This window comes from Mus caroli, chromosome 12 (assembly GCF_900094665.2).
Source record: "Mus caroli chromosome 12, CAROLI_EIJ_v1.1, whole genome shotgun sequence".
NCBI classification, from domain to species: Eukaryota; Metazoa; Chordata; class Mammalia; order Rodentia; family Muridae; genus Mus; species Mus caroli.
In genome coordinates, this window is record NC_034581.1 from 102606520 (window position 1) to 102629589 (window position 23070).

Here is a 23070-nt window from a genome sequence, read left to right on the forward strand (position 1 = left end):
TGGGGGGAGGGTATGGGGGAACTTTTGGGATAGCATTGGAAATGTAAATGAAGAAAATACCTAATAAATAAATTAATTAATTAAAAAAAAAAGAAGACAAGGGTCAGAGTCACTAAATACACAGAACTTTAGTATAATGAGGTAACTGCATGAGACAGACAGACAGTGACTACCCCTTCCTTATAGATCTTGTTCTGTTTTGGAGCCCCACTCCTAACATTTCATGACAGGGTTTCTCTGTAAAGCTCTGGCTGTCATGGAACTCACTCTGTAGACCAGGCTGGCCTCGAACTCAGAAATCTGCCTGTCTCTGCCTCCCAAGTGCTGGGATTAAAAGGCGTGCTCCACCACTGCCTGGCTGACTCCTCACATTTCAATACTGCAAGCCACACTCTGCCACTGCAGAATGAACCCACACAGTAACTGATCAAGGATCCGCCTTCAGGTGCCAGTAAACAACATCATAGAGATCACAGAAGACGTGGCCGTTAATACAAAGCCAGTGCCCTTCTCTGGTTCAGGGGCCAGGGCCTGTGACTCACTTGAAACTTAAAAAAAGACAGTAAGAGCAAGAATTTCAAGGCTAACAACAGCATTTCTGATGTAAATACTAGCAATAAACAAATGGTGTATTAATCTTAAATGCCATCACAGCATTTATGGAAAAAAAAAAAAAAACAAGACTGCCACAAACATTTTAGAACTCATTAGAATTGTCCTCAAGTCACTGGCACATAGAAGATGAAGTCTCCTCATTCTGACAGCTTTTCCTTCAGACATACTTGTATATGTCATCAAGATAAAGGCTGGGTGAGCACTTCCATTAAACCGTCATGTTCACAAACTTAAAATTTAACAATGACAATTTGCTCCAGATCTGATTCTTGCATACAAAGGGCATCTGCTTGAAACAATGCATTCTAAATCCAAATGCAATCCATAGGCAAAGCCCCACAGGCCGCTCATGCTGCATCTTAGGCTCTACCAGAAGAGAAGAAGTTGGGAATTTAGAACCAATAATTTCTGTTTCAGACCTAGAAAGAACAAGAAGATACACTTGAAGCAGTACATTACAGATGTCTTAATCCTCCTTGGTCCTCTCAAACTCATTATATTCAGTTTGTTACAAGAAACTGTCAGTTTTAACTGTAATGATCTCTAAGATTTACCAGGAAAGCTGGTCTTCTGGCTGGACCATGTGTCATACACACACTCCCTCTGTGTGCAGAGAATCTTTACCCAGCATTCCCTGGCCATATGTGACCAAGAGAACAAGAGGGCAATGACTTCTCTCATTCAGCTGCAACACTAGTGATCAAGAATGACAGGCCCCTGTCCATGATGCTCACACGCCAGAAGACACAGGTAACAAAGGCAAATCTAGATCGTGGTGCGGCTATAAAGAATTAAGCATCATAGAGTAGATGACAAGGAATCCTGTCAGGAAAATACACACTCACAAAGACTCTCAGCTGAAACCAGAAGGCAAAGGAGTTGCTTTGGGAATTTGGGGAAGGCTCTTAACAGCAGCAAAGGCTCATCAAGTCCTCGGAGCTCTGAGGGAAGGCCAGAGGATGGGGGTATAAGAGGGGAGGGACCAATAAGCACCACGGCGAAGCCTTGCTCTCCAGTTTACCCAAATATAAGGAGAGCCAGGGGAATGAAAGCACATCACTTATATTCCCAAATGATCCCTAGCTAGGGAGATATATCCTAGCTGGAAGGGCCAAGGACAGAAAGGTGACTCTAAAGAAAGGACAACACTTCCCAATCTACATGAAAAAGACCTTGAGTCTGGAGAGAGCTCCACCACATCACCATGGAGTCATTGCTGGGGATCGTCTACAAATCCTGGAAACTCAGAATGTGAACCCAAGATGCAGGCAAACATCCCCCATTTAAAAACACAAACAAAACCAGAATTAACAAGGCATGTTGGCGACATGCTTATAATGCCAACAGTTGAATAGCCGAGGCAGGAAGATAACACACATGGAGCTAGTATCAAGAGTCTGGGCCAGCTTGAGCTATTATAACAAGACCCTGTCTCAGAAAAGATGTAGTTCAGCAAAAAAACATTTGACTGCCAACACAGTCTGCCCTAGACCTTTGAAATCTGTGAAAAGCCCATAACACATATAATGTGAGCGGTAGCTTTGGCAATTCTGGAGTGAGTGGGGAGGTCAGCAGATGACTAAAAGTGTGGACTCTGGAGCCCTCCAAACTCAACTTGCAGTCAGAGCAGCAGGGCTGCATCTCAGTGGACCTGTCCTGCATCCCTAGGATCTATCCCAACACTCAGGTGCTTAGTGATGTCCATGTAATCACAGTTCTCAATGGGCTGCAGAACGCAGTGTCCACCAGTTTTATTTTACTTTGAATAGTAGTTGTTTACTATTTCAACTATGTTACTCAATAACTTCCAAGCACTATCTCTGTGTCATTTCTAGTCATCTTCCTAACTGAGAATGAAACAAAGTCCCTGCCCTTAGTGGATAGCCCTCTAGTTAAGGAGACAGAAAGTAAGGAAACATGAAATCCTATCAGACACTAATTTACTTTAGGACAGAAACCAAGATCAGAGGACATGGAACTCTGGGACAAACCTCTAAGACACTGGAACAGCAGCTAAAACTGAAATGCCAATAAGCATCACACCTATTACCTCCCTTTCTCTAGAGGTATCAGACCTGAGTTCTATTACCAGGGATTTGTGTATGTATTGCATCCATACAGGTGCTTCTGCTAACAGGAAAACATCTGAAAAAATGCACACACACACACACACACCACTTTGTTACTTGTCTACTCCTAAGCTGAGTGATAAAGTCACAAGTTTAAATTCTAACAGGTCAGACAGGCAGAGACTAAGGAAGGGGAGGAAGGCCAGGGTTCAGCATGAGGGACCAGGGGCAGGAATGCTACAGTGAACAGAGAAGACTGTACATGCTAGAATCTAAATCTGAAGAGCTTTCATAGAAGGACATGATAACAGGCTACAATGTCCCAGGCTCACATGGACACACCACAAAATGTTGTCCTTTGCCCACTCTCAGCACCAATACTATACAAGGTATGGCTTTTCCTGAGACAGAAACATGGACACTGAGAAAAAAATGTCTTACAGAGGCCATTGGAACTAAAGGAAAAGAAAAATAGAGAAAACAAAGGGCACTAAATTCCCAGAAGATAAAGACTATATTTGAATTGTTATGGCATTATACAAACAAGTGGACAGAGTCAGAAACTCAGATTACATTTTAAAACAACAGAACCACAACCTTATGAAGATAATTAGCATCAGATACACATTTAAATGAGTAATAAGCAAATGTGGGAACCTCACAAAGAATAAAGGCACTCTCATACACTGAACTCACATTAAAAGGATGAGAATGGCTTCAGGAACAAGCAAGGACACATAGACATTTTAAGATAGCCACCAGCTCCGACCAAGTCAGCAACAGCACTGACACCTCTATAGAAGATACACCAGTCTGTGCTCCTTCTTGACTTCTGGTTTATTTTCATGGTTTTGCACCATGAATTGGCCAGGTAAGGATAACAATGAAGAGATGGTGCACTGCCAGCTTCTACAGAACCCAGGGATAATGTAAAGAACTTATACCCTCCACGGATGCATAAGTTCCAACTCTGACAGAGAGGTGGCTACAGGGCCAGACATTTTACTAGGGTGCTAACAGAATGCCCACTAAGCTCACAGAATGGCCTTGTATGCACATGACCCTCCCAGTCAATAGGGTACATCTAACTTTCTATACACGTAAAGAACTTTTATACAGACTACTCTCCCCTTAAACTACAACTTCTTGGTCCCAAAATTAAAACTACAAATAACCTTAAAACACAATGACTGGCTCTATGGTTAGAAGCTCAAGGCCTGGGCCCTACTGAACTACCCTAAACTCACTTCAAAAATTGCAGACATCGTCACACCTGGAAGCAGCTCTCACATCTTCCATTCCTCATGTGCACAATGGAGACGCATCCCTCCCTCCTGGATCACTGGAAAGGTCAAAGCACTCAGAAGAGAGCCAAGGAGGTCTGGTGTCTCGTGCTTATCTCACAAGCACTCCATTCCCAGTGCTGGCCAGGGAGTCCTGCTATGAAGCGTCTCCCTTTCTCGGCCAGCAGTCACAAAGGCACAGTCATGAGCTCCTGCTGCTCTGCACAGCAGCTCTTTCTACACACCCTCACTCTTGTGCTTCTTCAGGACAGCCCTACAAGTTCTCTGCAAATGGATGTTGCTTACCTGAACAGAAAACGCTCCCAGCCAAGTCACAAGAACACAGTGAAAGCAGAAACTGTTACTGCTCTTCTATGCCTCCCGACTTCAGCTTGTGGCTCCCATAGCCGACCGTAAGAACCCAATGCTCTCACTCATCTCACACCTGCAGTCACTAAACTGGCTTCAGCCACTTAGCCATTACCTCTGACTTTGTTCCTACAGCCTCACTTCTGCTGCTCATAGCACCCCCCCCCCCTCTTAGTAGCTGTAGCATTTCTTATAAAGCCAGCTAAGAGCAAAGCACAATGTTTAAGTTAGGATGGACAGAGGGCAGCACTAGAAAGCATTACCCACAGCTACTTCCCACTCTGATGCTAAAGAAACTCTGTAAGTAATGTGTAATGCAAGATTCAGTCATTTCAACAAATTCCTATTTAACATAATTCCATACATTTAGGATATGGCAAATGCTGCATAGGATTTTCTCCAAATACTTAAAACTAAAGGACAAATCAATTGTCATATGCAGAGCCATTTAAAACAATGCATCAAATCAATAGTAAGAGCAATGGATCATATAACCCAATCAAATTAAATAAGTATCCAGGAATCCTTGTTGATATGAACCACTGAATAAATCAATAAATGAGGAAGTAGGTGCAGCTATTCCTCAAAGTAAAATTTCAGTACCTACAGAAGAAAAAACAAAGCAGAAAACTTGCAGCTGGCACATGCCACAGTGATACATACCTCCTGCAGAGGGCAGATATGAGCACAAAAACTAGTCAATGAGAATAGGGGATTTGCTTACTATCAAAGCATCCAATTTATTGGGAAAAGTCATTAATAAAGCACATTAATTTATGTGTTCCCTGAGGAGCACAAACTTGACTTGTATGGGACTCTTGCCAAAAACATAATCTCAGCCTAAAGTGAAAAACTTTAGATAAATATTAAATGAGTGTTGTCTACAAAGTGCCTGCCAAAGTGTTCTTCAAAACAGTATCAGGTGACTGACCCGTTAGACAATGGTAAGCAAACAAGAGTGCGGGGAGGGAGAGCTCTTGCCGCCACTAAGCTGGCTCCCATCCTACACTGCAGCTGCAGAAGCATCACACCACGCCAGAGCACGCAAAGTGCAGGTGAGCTCTCCACCTTACGGTTGTAATTCCTCCATAACCGTAAAATCATTTCAAACTACAAGGACACAACTGAGCAGGGGACAAGTTGACTTCTTTGCATTGTTGCCAAAAATGCATAATCTCAACAAATGAACGATTTCTACCTAATACTCGCCGACAAGGTGCCAGGGTTACAGAAAACTTTTGTGAAGTTGGGGTGTGGTTCAATAGGGCTGGGTACAATCCCTAGCAATGCACACGTGTGCACACATGCACGCACATGAACACACGTACCACAAATGCATATACTTCTTTAACCCCACCAGTAGCTATCTCTAAATGTAATACTTTACACTATCAGTTTAGTAAAATAGTTAAGTGGCTATAAGGGGTTAAATCCATAGAGACAGATGGGGTAACAATCACACAAAGAGCTGAAGCCAGAGAGAACTGGCTAGTTTACTCAGGATTAAAGACTCTAAATTGGTTTCCAGGTAAAAGGAAAAGACCCAGTTAAAGTGGGAGAAATAGAATAAGGGGAGAAGCCCACACTGGCCGGAAGTGACCATCAGGAATATAACTGGGAAGCTATTTCTGCTACCAGAAGAGAGTGATAGGCATGGACAGCATATTCCAGCAACCTGGGGAAGTGCACATACCGTCTTGGTTAGGTTTTTACTCTAGTAATTAACACCACAACCAAAAACAACCTGGGGGAGGAAGGTGCTAATTTCACCTTAAGAGTTTGTAGCCCATTACTAAAAGAAGCCAAGACAAGAACTCAGGGCAGGAACCTGGAGGCAGAAGCTGACACAGAGGTCATGGAGGGGTGCTGTTTTTTAGTTTGCTCCCCATAACTTGCTCAGCCTACTTTCTTATAGAACCCAGGACCATCTAACCAGGGATGGCCCCACCCACAGTAAGCTGGGCCTGCCCACATCAACCACTAATTAAGAAAAACTCCCATGGACTTGCATATAGGCCATCTTATGGAGTCATTTTCTCAGTTATGATTCCCTCTTCCCAAAACACAACCAGCACACATACCTACATGTGTACCTATAAACAACTAGGACACTGGGTACACTGGACCCCAAGTTCTGGAACACAGTAACCCTCCTCATCAAAGATTTTTCTTTCCACTATTTCAGCTAATTGTGGTCAACTGCAATACAAAAGTATTAAATGTAAAATTCAAGAAATAATCTCCAACATTTAACTTGCATGCTCTTCTAAGGAATGTGATCAACTCCCGTGCTGTCCTTTGTGTTCTGCAGGGATGTGAGTCACCCTGTTTTGAGTGTCCATGCTGTATCTACCACTTCTTTAGTCACTTACCAGTGTCTAGATAATGCAATACTTACATTCGCGTGACCTGTATTTAGCTTAACAATGGCCCAAAAGCATCAGCAGTGATGCTATTTTACTATAGTATACTATTGCAATTACTATTTTATTAGTAGTTATTATCAATCTCTTATTTTACCTAATTTATAAAGTAAGTAAACACACATGTGCACACGTGTACACACACAGAGTTGGATACCACCTGCAGTTTCTGACCTCTAATCATGGACACTACAAGCTGGTATCAGGGTTTTTTCATCTAACTTAGTGCATGTTCCTGAAAGGCTGTGAGTTACGGGATCTGCCCAAGTGACAGCAGGCGCACATCTGCACTGCTATGTAACAGATCCAAGTCAAACGGCAGCAAATAAGACAAACAACTGCCTGTGATCAGCCTCAACTGCCATGGCACACCAAGAACCAAAAATGGCATCTCTTTCTGCCTCTTGTCAGGCAGGTGTAACAGTAACTTAGACTACGACTGCTCACCTCTTCTGCCACCATAGCCCTGGCAAGCTACGCAATTCAAGACTGCCATACTCTACTGTGAAGCAAGAGGCAGGAAAAAAAAAAAAAAAGGAATTCACTATGAATGAATTCTCTTACTTTGAAACAAGATAAGTAATTAATACACAAATCATTTTCTCCACAGAGTAAATCCAGGTATCACGAAACACTTCACCTAAACTGGGAAATGAATGGACTTTAAGTCCTATTAAATGTCAATCAGATTTTAAAGTCTAAACACAGGAAAATGTGTCTCTATGAAAATTCTCAGTCTCAACACAAGCTGATGTCACAGACTATCAGTTACATGACAGCCTATCCTCAGATCTGTTTCTTTTCCACTTCATCATTCAACTGAGTAAGAAGTGTAAAACCTAACTCCATTCGACTCACTTTCACAAGTACATAGTTTCACATGTGACTGAAGCCAAAACCTACTTTTCCACTGATTTCTATCACAAACCTGGTTGCATACTCCCCTGAAGAAGTGTCACATGGAGCTGACCTATGGTATATTCTGATATTCTGAACATTTCATAGCCAGAAAACTGCAAGTTATAAAAGCTAGGTCTGCTTTCCACCGCTAGTCCTTTCTTCTCTGACTCCTGTTCACAAACCGATGGATAATTTACCCTATTGAGAGGGCTTTCAACCCATAGAAGCCTTTCCTAGCATGTGGCTTAGTCAGTTTCTAAACTTAGCTCCTGAACTTGGAAGTGTTAAACCCAAACTGCAGTATAATGCTCCACCAGCAGGTGTTGCATCAGTGTCTGCCTGAGGTACCGAAAGGTCTCATGCTTAGAACCTAAAGGACTGAGTGACTGCTATGTCTTCCCAATATCTTAGGTAGACACTACCTCAGAACACTTCCTCAGGGAGCCAGCCGATTTCAGGATCTCCCTGCTGTAGGCACTGTTACTCTACTTCTCAATAAAGTCTTGCTTGCCTGCCCTTCATTGAAAAAAGAAAAAAAAAAAAAGAAAAAGAAAAGAAAAAGAAAAGACTAGAGTGCAGGATCTGGAAGGACCTGGAAGACCACACACCCAAGCCTCCAGTACACAGGGGAGGAAGAGCAGAGGCCTGGGAGGACTGCATTTTCAAACAAACTCATAAAGCAAGCTAAAGTCAGTTCACTTGAACTAACAAAGTGCCCACACCAAGAAGCCCTTGACCAAAGCAATATGCTGGGAGAACACTGACTTAAGACAAGCAAAAGACAAAATACCAACATAGCATTAAATAAAAGTGCAGTACAGAGAAATGTAAATCCTAAAGGCATGTATGATTAGTAGAAGTTAGTCATAACGCACTTAGAATGTAACACTGGAGAACAGTGTGACTCTCTAACAGACCTGCCAAGGACAGGAGCACACCACAAACACACTGACTCTGAGCCCTAACAAAGGAGCCAGCCCTCAATCTAGCACCCAGGAAGACAACTCTAAGTGGAAATAACAACAACTAGGAATGGAACATGGACACCCCTTACCTGTGCCCTGCAAAGATCTGTGGCAGAGCTCAATGTGTATTTGTCTGGGAAGATGAAGATCTTCAATGAAAAAGCAAAACACCAACACAAGACAGGAAGACACTCCCAAGGACAGATCATGTGATGACATGTTAAGGTGGGTCTCCTCCATCTTCCTGAGCACTGAGCCAGTGATGCTGCACTGAGCTGCTAGCTGCCTAACACCCAACTCCGAGAAGGCATGAGCAAGAGGGAAGGCACCACACAAACAGAATAGCAGCAGACAACAAAAACATCTGTATTTACTCTGATTTACTATTCAACACTTCCAGATGTGATGAGAATAACCTAAAACAAGAAAAACAGCTGGACTCAAAAGATGGTTTAACACGTGTAATGGCTAATTTTGGCTGTCAACTTGACAACATCTGGAATTGACAGGGACCCAAGTTGTTGGTCACTCCTGTGAGAGAATTTTCTTAAACAGATCATTTGAAAAAAGATCTACCAACCTGAATGGTACTTTCTGGTGGTGGCTCACATAAAAAGACACGGAAGAAGGAAACTGTTTTCTACTTGCTTGCCCCCACTCTCACTAGCAAATTCATCCTCCTGTTGCTGCAGTCGATATTAAATCCAACTTCTTCAGGATTCTAACAGACAAGACCAGCAGCTCTCCATGAACCCTCAGAGACACCCAGCCTTGTGGACTGAACAGCTACCCACCAGACTCTTGCCTTTTCTTTTCTATAGTATGACAGATATTAAACTCCTTGGTCCTCAGCCTGTAAGGTACTCTAATAAATCCCTTTACTGTGTGTATCTGTTCATTCTATTAGTTCTGGACCTCTGGCTAATGCAGAACAACTGCTCCTTAAATCGGCCGCATACCCCCCTGAGCTGCTGGTTGGGCTCCCAGGTTATGCCTCTTGTTCTAAGCTGCTTAGAGGTTCCTTTTCTAACAGGCCAGGCGTTGTAGAGCACGCCTTTAATCCACTCCAGAGGCGAGGGCAAGCAAGTCTCTGTGCGTTTGAGACCAACCTGGTCTACATAGCAAAATCCAGGTCAGCCATAGTGAGACCCTGTCTCAGAGAGAGAGAGAGAGAGAAAGAGAGAGGGAGGCAGGGAAGGAGGGAGAAAAGACAATACTTTCTACAAAAGCTCATGATGTGTTTTCAACTTGAATAGTTCCCTCTGCTCCTCATCTTCATCCCTGTTAGTGACAGTCACACTTTCCTTGGAAAAAGAACCCCAGCAGTTAGCTAGGCTAGAGAGCGGCATGCTTGTTATCCCTGCACTGAGGCAGGAACACTCAAGGCCATCCTAGTCTGCATAACAAATTCTAGGCCAGCCGGGAGTATATAACAAAATCCTGTCTCAAAAAAAGAAAATAAAAAACAAAGACTGAGGAGGAGGAGGAGGAGGAGGAGGAGGAGGAGGAAGAAGGAAAGAAGCATGGAGACAGCCTGCAAGTCAGTGCTTCTCACAGACAGGGGGCGCTCTGAGCTCTGAGGAAGAGAGGTTTTCCCACAGTGCCCATTTTGCAGTAAGCCATTTAGCATTATTTTAAACTACAGAAAACACTAAAACCTGTGTGAACTTTCAAGATTTAAGAGTTCCCAAGTCAACCACAGAACTGAGAGCTGGACACAGTCCCCAGTCTGTGTCCTCCCACCCTGTGGCCTGCAGGAGGCTTTTCATTATCCTTGCCTACCTTGAAATTTGTAAGAGAAAATTTTTTTTTTTGTTTGTTTGTTTTTTTGTTTTTTGAGACAGGGTTTCTCTGTGTAGCCCTGGCTGTCCTGTAAGAGAAAATGTTGAAAAGACTGATGTAAAGTATCCCAACGCAGGGAGAAGCAAGTGAAACCCTTAAGAACCTGTAACAATAGCATTAAGATATTTTCTCTACAAAGTATAGGGAAATACGGATTTTCTGAAATATAAGGGTTTTGTGATTACAATGATATAAGATATATATGAATATAATTAATAAATGAAAACAAAATATATTAAGGTATCTTAAAAAAAAAAAAAAAAGAAAAAGAAAAAGAGCCTATACCAACCAAGCAAGGCTGGCTGAAGCTGAAGGTCCCGACAGCGACAATTACACAATGGAGTGTCTGCAGCCCAGGGCTTCATTCACATAAAGTTCACCTCCTTCTGTCTACCTTCCCCTGCAATTTTGGGCAGTACCTTCCCACCTTACAGCCAAGGGAAGCACAGAAACTGTCCACTGAGGCACAGCACATTGCTAAGCAGTGGAGAGTGGGGTAGGTAAGCTCTGGCAAGTTGGCTTCAGAGCACACCCTCAGTTACTACAAATTCCACTTGAACTGCAAGTGTGATGGGATCAGGTTTTCCAGGTTTGTCTTACTACAAAGCCTGTGTTCTTCCCACATGGCCACCTGGACAGATTATCCTCTACTCTTTCATTCTGCCTCGTCCAGCTTAGGGACCATCACTTAAATGCCCTTCCTAACAAGGCCTCCCAGCTAACCCCACATAAGTGATCACACCCCATCACCTACATCACACACACTGGGATGGACAGGATGGACAGACAGACAGGCAGAGAGTCAGAGTACTCTTAATGCTACGGCACTCATTACAATAAAAGAAAATCAAAGCATAGCACTTCCAGAAGACAAAGGCCACACCAGACGTCAGATGTAGGACTCTAGGATATCATAAACAAAGACGCAAAGTTTTTTAATCTAGCTCCAGCAACAATTTTTTAAATTAGATAAGCCTGAAAGAAAACCTATGTATTACCATTCTTCATAATATCCTAAACCTTGAGGTTAGAAAGGCAAAACGATTCATATTTGAGGCAAGACTCCTCTGACTTTGAAATAGCTGGAACATCTGGCAGGAGGGAAGAAGTACCTCTGCGAGGGATCCTCCTGTACAATAGGTATGCTGTAAAGGCAAACAGTGAGCGGACAGCGGTGGGAAAGTGCTCGCCCAGAGAGCCCAAGGCCCTAGGTTCTATGCACACACATACAAATTAAGTCATCTTTACAACAATAAATGAATGAATAAGGTAATAAATAAAACTATTTCATTAAGCAGTAAAGTGAGATTACTACATTTCAAAAATGAAACAAAACACTGTAGGACACATGATTTACATCAGCCCAATCCAGGCTGTCAAACTGCCCAAGGAAAGGAGCGAGCAGCTCCCATTCCTGCTCTCCACGGTCAGGTGCAGCGGGGCAGAGGCAGACCCAAGTACTGCAAAGAGGAGTCTGGAGAAGACACCTCCTGCTCAGCTAAGGGGAGCTACAGCACTGGCTCTGCTCCATCTGGAAAACGGAAGATGAAACTCCAAAACACACAAAGTCAAATCAACCCTCTAGAGATGTGTGTATGACACTTTCACTTACAACTACCTGAAATATAATACGTAATAAACAGTAGTACACTTTGAAAAACATAAGCAAATCACCTTGCAGTTAACATAACTGTCAATTTTTTCAACTAATGAATATAGTAGAAATTAATTTTAACTTTTCCCAATTTTTGTTTCCTAATGTTTTTAAGTTTTTAATTTTTATTACATTTATTCATTTTCTCTATGAGTGTTTTGTCTGCATGTATGTCTGTGCACTGTACACATGCCTGGTACCCTAGGAAGTCAGAAAAGGGCACCCCCTGGACCTGGAATTTCATCACGCAAGTGCTGGGAATTGAACCCTGGTCTTTTGCAAGAACAGTAAGGGCTCTTAACCTCTGAGCCATCTATTCAGCTCCTAAAAATCAATTCTAATTTTCCTAGAAACATTACACACAGGGAACCTTTTTATATTTGATAAAGTTCACAACTTGCAAAATCTTATAATCTCATTTTCAAAAAGCTCAGCAACTTTTGTCAGTGAGAGTACTTCTGCTTGTATTGATCCTGGATGCTGATGAAGCCAGATACATTGAAAACGATGTGGTAGTGATTCTACAAAAGTGGGAATGACAAAGGTACCTGAGTCCCTCAAGCTTCGAAGGCAAGGGCTTGACCTGTAAGACGCAGCATGCCGCTCCTCCCTGCCCAGCTCACCTGGATGACTTTATAGAAATAGGCGTACTGGCGTGCTGTGTTTTTATACTGGCTGAAGACATCATGGATGGCTTGTGTTGACTGAAGACATCGTACTTCCTCTTCTTCGAAGTAGAGAGGGGTGTCATATTCACTGGGGAGGGTCTGAATGTATGGCTGCCAGAAAGAGTTGGGGCTGGCTCGCTCGCACAGCAGATGAAAGGCCAGTGCAATGTTTCCCATAGCTTGGAGAATTCGGTCTTGAGAATACAGGGGCCCTAAATCAACCCAGAAGTTAGCAGGGTAAGTGTCATGGACTCACTTAAAAGGCCACAACTCAAAACACGCTAAAATTACAGCACAAAATTCCAAGATCATATAATAGTTCATGTCACATGCATCTTTCTTTGGACATAAGATGGAAAACTTTATATTGATTTGAGTGACTATGTTATCAGCTGAAAAAACAACCAAGCATGATCTTTTATTGTCAGAAATGAAATTTGTATAGCTTGTACACTGCCTTAAATAAATTATTCTTACCCAATACTGAATTCTTAGCAGATTCAACAGTCATTAGTAACTTTCGTGGAACCCATAAAAATAATTCTTCTGCCTAGAGAAAAAAAAAAGAAAGAAAACAGTTGAATCTCACAACATGCTACAACCATTTCAACTATATCTATCAGAGAGCCAACCACAAAGAAAGACAATACAGCTTTATATCAGCACTTCTAATACCAGGTATGGTTTAAATAGTCACATGTCAACTATAGTTAAAAGAGTGTAAGCATAATCTAAAATTCTCTATCTGTGAGGAAAACTAGCAGCAACAGCCTTTATGCTGATAACAGAACAAGACTGTCAGCTACTCTGAAGCAAGCAAAACATCTGGAGTAGAACATAAAAGCATGTGTTACTGTGTGCTATCCTTAGACTTCCAAGTTCTAAAACTGAGATAATCCCTACCTCTAACCCAAGGCCTCATGTGGTAAAGTGAACTGCTTCTTCTACTGAGGCAACAAACTAGAGCAGAGCTACTGCTGCACAGGGATTCAAATCCCAGCAGCAGCTACGGCACCAGCCCACAAACTTCCTCAGCCTCACTAATCTGCTCCCGACGGACGAGCACATCTTTAGATGTGTGACACTTCTTTTGGGGATGCTCATGTTTACCTCTACTGCTTAGCCCATGCCTAGAGCTCTGTCATGTAGGACCATGCCAGGACCAGGTCAGGTGTGAAGTAGGAAGAGGCCCTCAGCAGAGCCCCATGCAGAGCACCTTAACCTTCCACCTTCCAGCCTCCAGACTGTGAAGACAGTGTTCCCAAGAAAAGCGCCAGGAAGACCGCAGCTAAGATATTGGGCAATACTGGCATGAATGAGGCTTCTCATCTGACACAAGAGAAAAGCCTGTGACATTCTGCCTCTGTTAGTGCCACTATTTGAATGCTTTTCTGCTTTGTCCCCCACAATAGATTATAAGTATCATACATGAAGAAGTCCTAGATTTTTCTATGAATCTGACACAATAATAAATGAATATTCCTCACATAGTAGGTACTCAACAGATACCTAATATACCAGAGTTGTGAGGACAACAGGTTAATGAGAGCTTGGTCAAAAAGTTATTGGAGGTCTGAGGAGATCGAACTAATATCCATTTCTTCTACTCAAGCTCTTCAGCAGCTGAGATACGGGACTATAGTAAAGGGTCACTCAAAATATATCCTGCTGAGTTCCAGAAGGAGGCAGATGCTCACACCTAATCTCAGGCACACCGGCTCCCTCCAAAGCCCTTATGTGAGCTTGCTCTGTAAGGCACAGGGTGGAGAGTACAAAGCAGAATGAATATCCTGGGGCAACCAGCACCCACAGGCTAAGCTCAGTTCTTTCTCCCCACTGGCAAACAAGCTAAGTGACTGAGTGACCCCTCCTCTTTAGGACAGTAGAATTAAGGAGCAGAGTCGTCTGAAAAGTGTTTCTCTCCAGATGCCCAGTTCTCCTCTCCACTCCTACTGCAGCATTTCTATAAGTAGCACTTTCAGCCACTAGGTTATAAGGGCCTACCTTCCAGCCTGCCTACATCCCTATCCATCACAGGATTGGAGGTGTTCTCTCTCCCACCATTAAGTCCAGTTCCTTTTCCGTAGTAAGTCTCAAAATCCTACCAGGCACATTCTATAGTCTTCTCACAGAAGCCTGTAAAGGCCTTGCTCTAGGGCAAGGTCAATGACACAGCTCTCCAGGAGGATGAACTAGCAGGGCTCCCTAGAATACTGTCAGACTGAGGCCCATGTGGTCAGATAAAGGCACTGCAGCCCACAAGGATGGAGAATGCTGCCTACATACCCACAAAGCTTTAGCTGGGTCTCAGAGGTCTCTGTCCCATACCTTGAGCTCAATCTCAAAACCATACAATGGTTCAAACATACTTAAACCCCCTTAGACCAACAGATAATAAACTCACCTTGATGTCTCTTGTTGCTCTCAAACCAAAGCCCTCTTCTTTGAAGTTAACCATTTCAAAACCCTCGACAGAAGCCCCGTTTTCAGAGGCCCATTTCATTAGATCAGGGAAGTAATCTTCTCTTTTCCCATCAAAAGTAACAGACAGACCTATATCATCCATGTTGGAAACAAGAGCTACTTTAGGACACATTTCATCACATGGCTCTAGAGCATAAAGGCAGAGCACAACTCACACTAGCCCTCATCTTAACACCCCTACCCTGAATAATCAAAAGTAACCACCAGGTAGTCATGGTACATACCTGAGCAAGCTCCAGGAACGGGGAGTTAAAAACCCAAGCTCTGCCAGTCAAAGCACTAGTCTGTTTTGAGACCATGTGACAAGAACATTGAACATGAAGTGCCTCGGCTACATAGTATCAATGGCAAAGGGAAAGAAGACTTAGTTACCACAACTGTGGTTGGGATCTGCCACATGCCATCTCTCTCCTTACAATGTCCCCATCAAATAACATCAGCAGCTTGTCTCTGAGCACTGCTGGTTGGAAGAGAGGAGAATGTGCTGCAGGTCTGACACTAAGAACACAAAGATGCAGGGCTAACACAGGCAGTCTGTAAGTATGATCTGAGGGTGTCCACACACAAAAAACACAAGTATAGCATGTGTTTAAGAGTCAGGCATGTGGCTGCAAAGATGGATCTGCAACTAAGAGCATTGGCTGCTCTCAGACTTGATTCCCAGCACCCACATAGTAGGCCATAACTCTAGTCCCAGAGGATCTCACACCCTCTTTTGGCCTCCACAAGCATCAGACATGCACATGATGTACTTACATGCATGTAAGCAAAACACTCAAACACACAAAGTAGTAAAGTATAACTATAGAAAAAAATGTAAACTCAAGCATGACAGAAATTATGTAAATTTACATGATTCTATTTCTATTTATAGTTATGTGATATTCAGGTAGAATCGAAAAGTGTTCATAGTAAAGACAAAGACCTTTGAAAGCACAGTGTAGAGCTACAGCTCAATCTGGTATCTTTTATTTCTTAAACCAAATACAGAAATCAAAAGAAAGGTGGAGGGTGAGGATGAGCGAGTGGAAGAAAGGAGGGAGGACCTGAGCCAACGTGAGTTCAGCAAGTGTACAATCTGGGTAGAGACTCTCATCCAACTTTCTTTTCTAGACTTTCTATCAGGTTTAAAATAGTCCCAAAGATGAAAAGTCATGCATTGGAGTAACTGTCCCATTACGATCAAGTGAGGAGCAAGAGGCATGCTTCTATCATGAGGAGACAGGCAGAGAACCTAACCCATTTCACCACCCTGTAAAGTTTCCTGACACACCTCTTTATCATGCCAGGCATGAACAGAAACTAAGGAAGACAAATGATTTGAGCTCAGTAAAGTTTAAAATGAAATTTCGTTCTGCTCATTCTGTAACTTTAGTGCAGCCTACTAACACTATCTAAGAAGGCAGACTCAGATAAGCAGAGATGTTTTTGGCAAATTGATGAGAGATAATTAACATCATCAAGTCCACATGAACCAATTGGAAACCTGCTCTCCTGGACTTGGAGTCCGAGGCCATCCAAGCTATATGCAGACTACACCATTTCAGGTATCCAAAGAGAACAAGACGGCTACTTAAGGCAGCAAGTGGAAAACGATCACGTTTGTTCAGACTATAAAGGGTCATCTTTGCAGCGTGTACTCCTTACTGCTTTCTCTGCTACCTTCCACGTCGCTGTGCATGTCAATACTCTTTTTGTGCTCTACAGCTTTTTCAAACTGACAGTCCTTATGCCAACCTGGCTAAGAATAATTAAGATGGCTACTGCATATGTCCCGTAAAAACACAGCTTAAGAAGTACAGTGCAGGGCCTAGAGAGATAGCTCAGCAGTTAAGAGCACGGGCTGCTCTTCTAGAGGACCCAGGTTCAATTAATTCCTAGCACCCACATGGTGGAGCACAACAGTCTATAACACTTTCTGGGCATCTGACTCCCTCTTCTGGCTTCCACAGGCACTGCATTGATACACATACATGTAGGCAAAATACTCATAAGCATGAAATGAAAGCCAATCTCTAAGAGGTAGAGGCTGAAGAGACGGCTCAGCAGTTAGGTGCACTGGCTGCTCTTCCAGAGGTCCTGAGTTCAGTTCCCAGCAACCACATGGTGGCACACAACTATTTGTAATAGGATTTGATGCCCTCTTCTGGTGTGTCTGAAGACAGCTACAGTGTACTCAAATACAAAAAGGAAAGAAATGAAATGTAACTCTCTCTTAGTCAAGATGGGCTGGGGCTGGGTGTGGTGGCGCATGACTGTAGTAATCCCAACAACCAGAAAGGCTGACGGCTACACAGTAACACTGCCAGGGAGAAAAATGATGGGCTGGAGTCAATCCTAAACACCTCGTAAGACACTAACCAACACCACTTCAAGTCAAATAAACAAGAGTTAACAAGGCCCATACATATGCCATACAATAAAGATAAATAAAAGTCATGTTATTTTATCCCATGTTATCTTATGGGCACAAATGTTGCCCCCTGGAGCTCAGCACTTATTCCTTTCACTCCTGTGGGACTCTGGGTGCTGCCGCGCTGCCTCATTTTTCGACCACCTGAGGCTTACTACTCAGAACCCACTATCCTAGGCCCAGCTTCCCTCAGCAGCAGCATTCCAACAATTTTACCTTTTTGCTTCTTCCGTATTTTCTCAACCAGAGCCCGGATCTGCGTGTACTCTTCCCATTCTTTCCCTGGGCCGGGTGCAGGACTGCTGCATTCTGTAAGGTGAAAGAAAGCCACTGTGTAAGAACTCCTCCTCCACTTTAGCCTACTAGTCTGCGAAACAACGAATGACTTATGTTCAAGGACAGAGCTGCTCTAGCCATGCAAGTATCTGTCCATGACTAGAAAGCAAATGGGTACACTCTGTACACTCCTCAAAGCCTGTGAATGACTTGAGACCCAAGGATACCCCTCCCCAGCTTCGGCCCAGTGTCCCCACGTATGCTCCCACCCCTTCTAGTAACTCTCCTCAGGATACAACTGAAAAGTATTTTCCCTGATTTCTTCTAGATGGCATAGGTGCCTTTCTAGCTGAGTCCCAGAACAATGGCTCTCACCTGCTAAACTGAACATAAGGTCAATTAGTTGACAAACATTTCACATCCATGTGTATGTGCTACAAAAGACACGACACAGTCACACTGGGAAAGAAGAGACTTCTGAAGAAGCTGAACTGCAGAACCAACACCTACTAACGGCCAGGGCTGGTCATTCTGGAACATACCTACCGGCAGTCAGCCTCCTGGGAGCACGGCCTCATTAAGTATTAAAATAGCTTAAAGACAGTCTCCTTCCCATACCCCTGCCAAACCCACTACTCCCATCTCACTAAAGAGGAGAGCATGTGGCAAATAATTAACATGATCTGGTGATGTGCTGACACCTAACTTTTCAGGTTAACCAGTCTGACTTCATTCTTTCCCCACCAAGTGCTGACTGAGGCCCTGACAGATGACAGCAAAGCATGAGTGCGGGGTGAAAGCCATCTGTGTCCCAACAGGAGGAGGGAAAACAGTGATGGGATGCAGGGTGAGCACAGCTCAAAGCACCCAGGGAGGGGCCTCACAGTGGCCTAACTATTGACCACTTTCTATTTTTGAAGAAAAGCTCTATTTTTACTTGAGTTTTAGCTGACATATTACCTATGCATAAGGGGAAAAGGTCAACATAAATATAAGGGCAGAAAAATCATGGCTATGCCCAAGTTATCAGCAGCACCAGTTTGAACCCACAACTCAAAATTATCAAAGTATTTTAGCTTTAAAAAGTGTGGGCAACAACATTTCACTTTAAACTAGGAACTCTCAGCCTTCATGTGAAAACCAGAAACATTCTTATGTAATCACTGAGAATACAGGTGCACTATTCTGTTCTAGAAGGAGGTCTGATGGGCTTGCCTAGGGCTACCAGTCATGATACATCTTCACATGCCACATCTCCTGTGGTACTTGTCAAGGGCTGGAGACAGTGACCTGTGTTTGCTAATGGACACTGAACCTCAGCAGTTCATACGAGACCACACTGCTACAGAGCAGTGGAACCTGTTCTTGACTGTGGGTCTAGAAAGGATCATGCCCAATGGCTGACAGGCCCATGCCCAAACAGGCATCCCCACTTTGCAGAGGGGCTGAGGTGAGGGAAGCTCTGCAATGTCCAGGTCCATGGCTTCTAAGAATGGCAGAGCACAAGCTGCTGTAAAGAAGGCCCTGTCCCCGGGGGCTGGAGAGATGGCTCTGCAGGTAAGAACACCGACTGCTCTCCTAAAGGTCCGGAGTTCAAATCCCAGCAACCACATGGTAACTCACAACCATCCGAAATGAGGTCTGGCGCCCTCTTCTGGTGTGTCTGAAGACAGCTACAGTGTACTTACATATAGTAAATAAATAAATAAATCTTAAAAAAAAAAAAAAAAAGGCCCTGTTCCAGGGAGCCCTACACCCCTGCAGAGGAGTAAAAGGCATTGCCACGTGTGGCAAGGACAGCTGGTGGGGTGGGGGTGGGGTGGAGAACAGAACACTTACTCTGCAACAGCTCACTTGTAAGGTTCAAAATTTCCTTTGGTGACACAGTGGCTGTAGCCCCAGTACCTGATTTCTGAGTTTTCACTCGACTCTTCTTACCCATTTTCTGACTACAAAGAGAGAAAAGACAAAGAAATGAAAGTTATATCATCAAAGAATAACAACAAGAAATGAGATGTGGCACGGGAACATCTTCATTTCCAATGCTAAGATCTCACCTCAATTCATAGCTTGAATTTTCTTAATGGGAAAAATACATATAAAGAACCTGAGGCCTCCAAACAGGAAAGAGAAGCATGCACAGCCGTCTCAGCAGACAAAGTGCACTCCTTCTCACCCACGAAACCAGGGCAGAGGCCGGTCCTACTCTACAGTGTAGTTACACTGAGTTTCATGGTACATACTGATGCATTACTGCAGGACAGCAAGGGGATAGTGCTTACCAGACACACACACAGTAGAGGAAGGTCAGAAATACTAGATCCTCGGTCACTCTTTCTTAAAACAACCACTTCCCATACAGACAAACACTGAAGATACATATTTTGGATAAGTAGCCTAATGCCCATATTCTGTTCCATAGAAAATCCAAAATGCTTTAAAAAGCAAGTGTAGGCACAGAAGACAAGCTTCACAGGCCATGCAGACCCTGGCCTTGTACAGGGTTTCTCATCGCTAGTCAGTCGTGCACGTTTAGCCACATGAACCTTGTGCCAGCAGACACATGAGAAATGACTAGGATACTCACAGATAGATGAGGTAGTGAGACAAAGGACATTAACAATGGCACTGTGAGTAAAGACCTTGAGGAGCTGACATATATATCTACAAGAAGCAAGGCTCAGGCCATTCACAAGTGGAACCTGGTGAAGCGAGTCAGCAAATAAGGGGAGGCCCAATGAGGGGGTAAGCTCCTTGCTGAGTGCTAGGACTTGTGGATCCAATTTTTTAGAAAGCAGCTCATTGTGGTAGCACAGGATACCCCAGTGACCCTCTATTCGTGGAGCCCTGGGATGATGACTTAGACCTTGCTCAGGGAAGACACAAGGCCTACTTTGGTCACTTATTATAATAAATAGATGGATGGGTTGATGTAATCATGGGCATGGAGTTTAATGGTAGAGGACACAACCTGGGTTTAATGTGCAACATCAAAAAGGGAAAGAAATGACTATCTGCTATGAAGAACCGTGATAGGACAAAGTTTAGAATGTGATTCACCAGCCACACAAAGAAGGCAGGTGCTAAAATAGGAAAAAAGCATTCTTTACAAAGAGGTCCCACCTTCCCTTTCACATCAAATGCATCCAATCGCACGTAGCTTACCTTCAATCTAGTGAAAGGGTGTGAAGCACTGGGTGTCTGTCAGTCACCCTGGATACTAGAGCATCAGTACAGCATGTGAAACAGTTAGGAAACTAAAAGCAAGGAGCTGCTTTGAGATAAAAAGATAGGCAGGGGCAGGAGGAGGAGTTTAAGCACTTCTTCCTATGAATCCCGGAAGGGAGGCAGGTGCTCCCTCTCCATCACCACTGACACTCAACTAAGAACAATGACACAGGCTAGACAGAGCACCAAGTCGTTCTGTGGGAATCAAGCCCACCCAGATCCATGGAGGTATGGTACATCTACAACGAGTCACAGAGCCGGGCGGTGGTGGAGCACACCTTTGGTCCCAGCACTTGGGAGGCAGAGGCAGGCGGATTTCTGAGTTCAAGGCCAGCCTGGTCTACAGACTGAGTTCCAAGACAGCCAGGACTACACAGAGAAACCCTGTCGAAAAAAAAAAAAAAAAAGAGTCACAGAACTCAGCCTGCAAGCAATGAAAGCCACCAAGGTTCCCAGTAGTAATAACTTTTGAATCATACTTCCAAATATAGCAGACCTGCTGGCCTGCAAGAACTGTAGAAGCACACTATTGGTGACATGCAACTGGCCTCTGGCTCCAGTCCTATTGTCAAGACCTGCTATCCTGTGACTCTGTGCTCTCTAAATGACTCAAGAGCAGCACTGTGAGAAACAGCTCTTAGACCCTTCTGCTCTTAACAGCAATGGCCTACAAAAGCATGTTGCTCCTCCCCAAGTGGTTTAGTGATGCCAGGACTGTAAACAGACTTTACTTCCTAGATCCTCTGTCCCTCAACTTCCCAGTTCACTGGTGTTAGCCTACCTGCAAGAATTCATTCAAGCAGCCACAGCAACCTCCCTATATTCAGTGTCTGCCCTCTAACAGGCACCACCGAGTTAAGATCAGCTCCTTGGATGATCATATCCTTTCTCTGTCTGAGGTCACCTAGCAGGTAAGAAATTTAAGCTATAATTTACACTGAGCAGCACCACTCCCACACTGCCTCCATTTATATACCAGGAAGCACATGGTAGTTCAGGGTCAAAAGAGCTTAAAAGTTCTTCCAGACCAACAGGTTTAAATACTGGTTAAATCCATCACAAAACAACCCCTGCCAGTCACTACCCAGCTCACACCTGAGTATCTCTAGCAACTTCATTCTACGTATCTCCTGCTTAGGCTCTGACAACAGTCTGTCTCTCTGCATAACCAAACACCTCTCTGCTGCTAAACCATTCCTTCCTCCTCCTATCCCATTCCACAGCACCTTACAGGCCAGCTATCCAAAGGCTCCCAGTCCTAGTACGCATTGCCTGTACCTTTGAATACATCCCTCCACCTCTTCCCTGCCAGTCCTCACCCAACACCTGTCATGTGTGCATTCATTACTGCTTCTTCTCAAACTTCTATCCCCTAAAAGCTTCTCCAGTGGTCCCAGTCATAGTTTTCTGTCCTTCACATCCCTGCAATTTCTTGAGCGTTCTTCAATTACTGTGGTACAAGACTAATACAAAGCCCAATCCTCTCCATCTTGCCTGGGACACCAGGCTCCTTGAGGGAACTCTATCTTATTTATATTCCTAAGTCCAACCCCACAGCCCAGACCTCAGCACAGAGCAGCTGCTCCACAGTGGATACTACACTAAGCTGTCAAGTAAAGCATTCTCAGAATTGTAATGGGGCTAAACCTGTGATCCTACAGGTGCTGCCCAAGCATCTATTCCCTGGAGATATACAGAAAACATCGAATGCCTATTCTGTGTGAGAGACCATCAACTATGTCACAGTGACGTGAAAGCACCAGTGTTCTTTGGCAGTAACTGTCTGTCTTAGTCAGGGTTTCTATTCCTGCACAAACATCATGACCAAGAAGCAAGTTGGGGAGGAAAGGGTTTATTCGGCTTACACTTCCATACTGCTGT

The 23070-nt window shown here is 43.8% G+C and overlaps 1 protein-coding gene across 4 annotated transcripts in view; it reads right to left on the reverse strand.

Moving 5' to 3' along the window:
* Positions 1 to 23070, reverse strand: part of Setd3 (SET domain containing 3, actin histidine methyltransferase) — a 74541-nt gene that overhangs the window by 38465 nt on the left and 13006 nt on the right. For 2 of the 4 annotated variants that reach the window (XM_021178520.2, XM_021178522.2), the window contains exons 2-6: positions 19801 to 19910; positions 17902 to 17994; positions 15193 to 15341; positions 13266 to 13338; positions 12744 to 13000 (exon numbers count right to left, since the gene is read on the reverse strand). In XM_021178520.2, the coding sequence (XP_021034179.1) occupies positions 12744 to 13000; positions 13266 to 13338; positions 15193 to 15341; positions 17902 to 17994; positions 19801 to 19903 (675 nt within the window). In that variant the 5' untranslated portion in view covers positions 19904 to 19910. The remainder of the gene's footprint in view (positions 1 to 12743; positions 13001 to 13265; positions 13339 to 15192; positions 15342 to 17901; positions 17995 to 19800; positions 19911 to 23070) is intronic. The other 2 variants (XM_029484883.1, XM_029484884.1) reach the window with 1 other exon arrangement.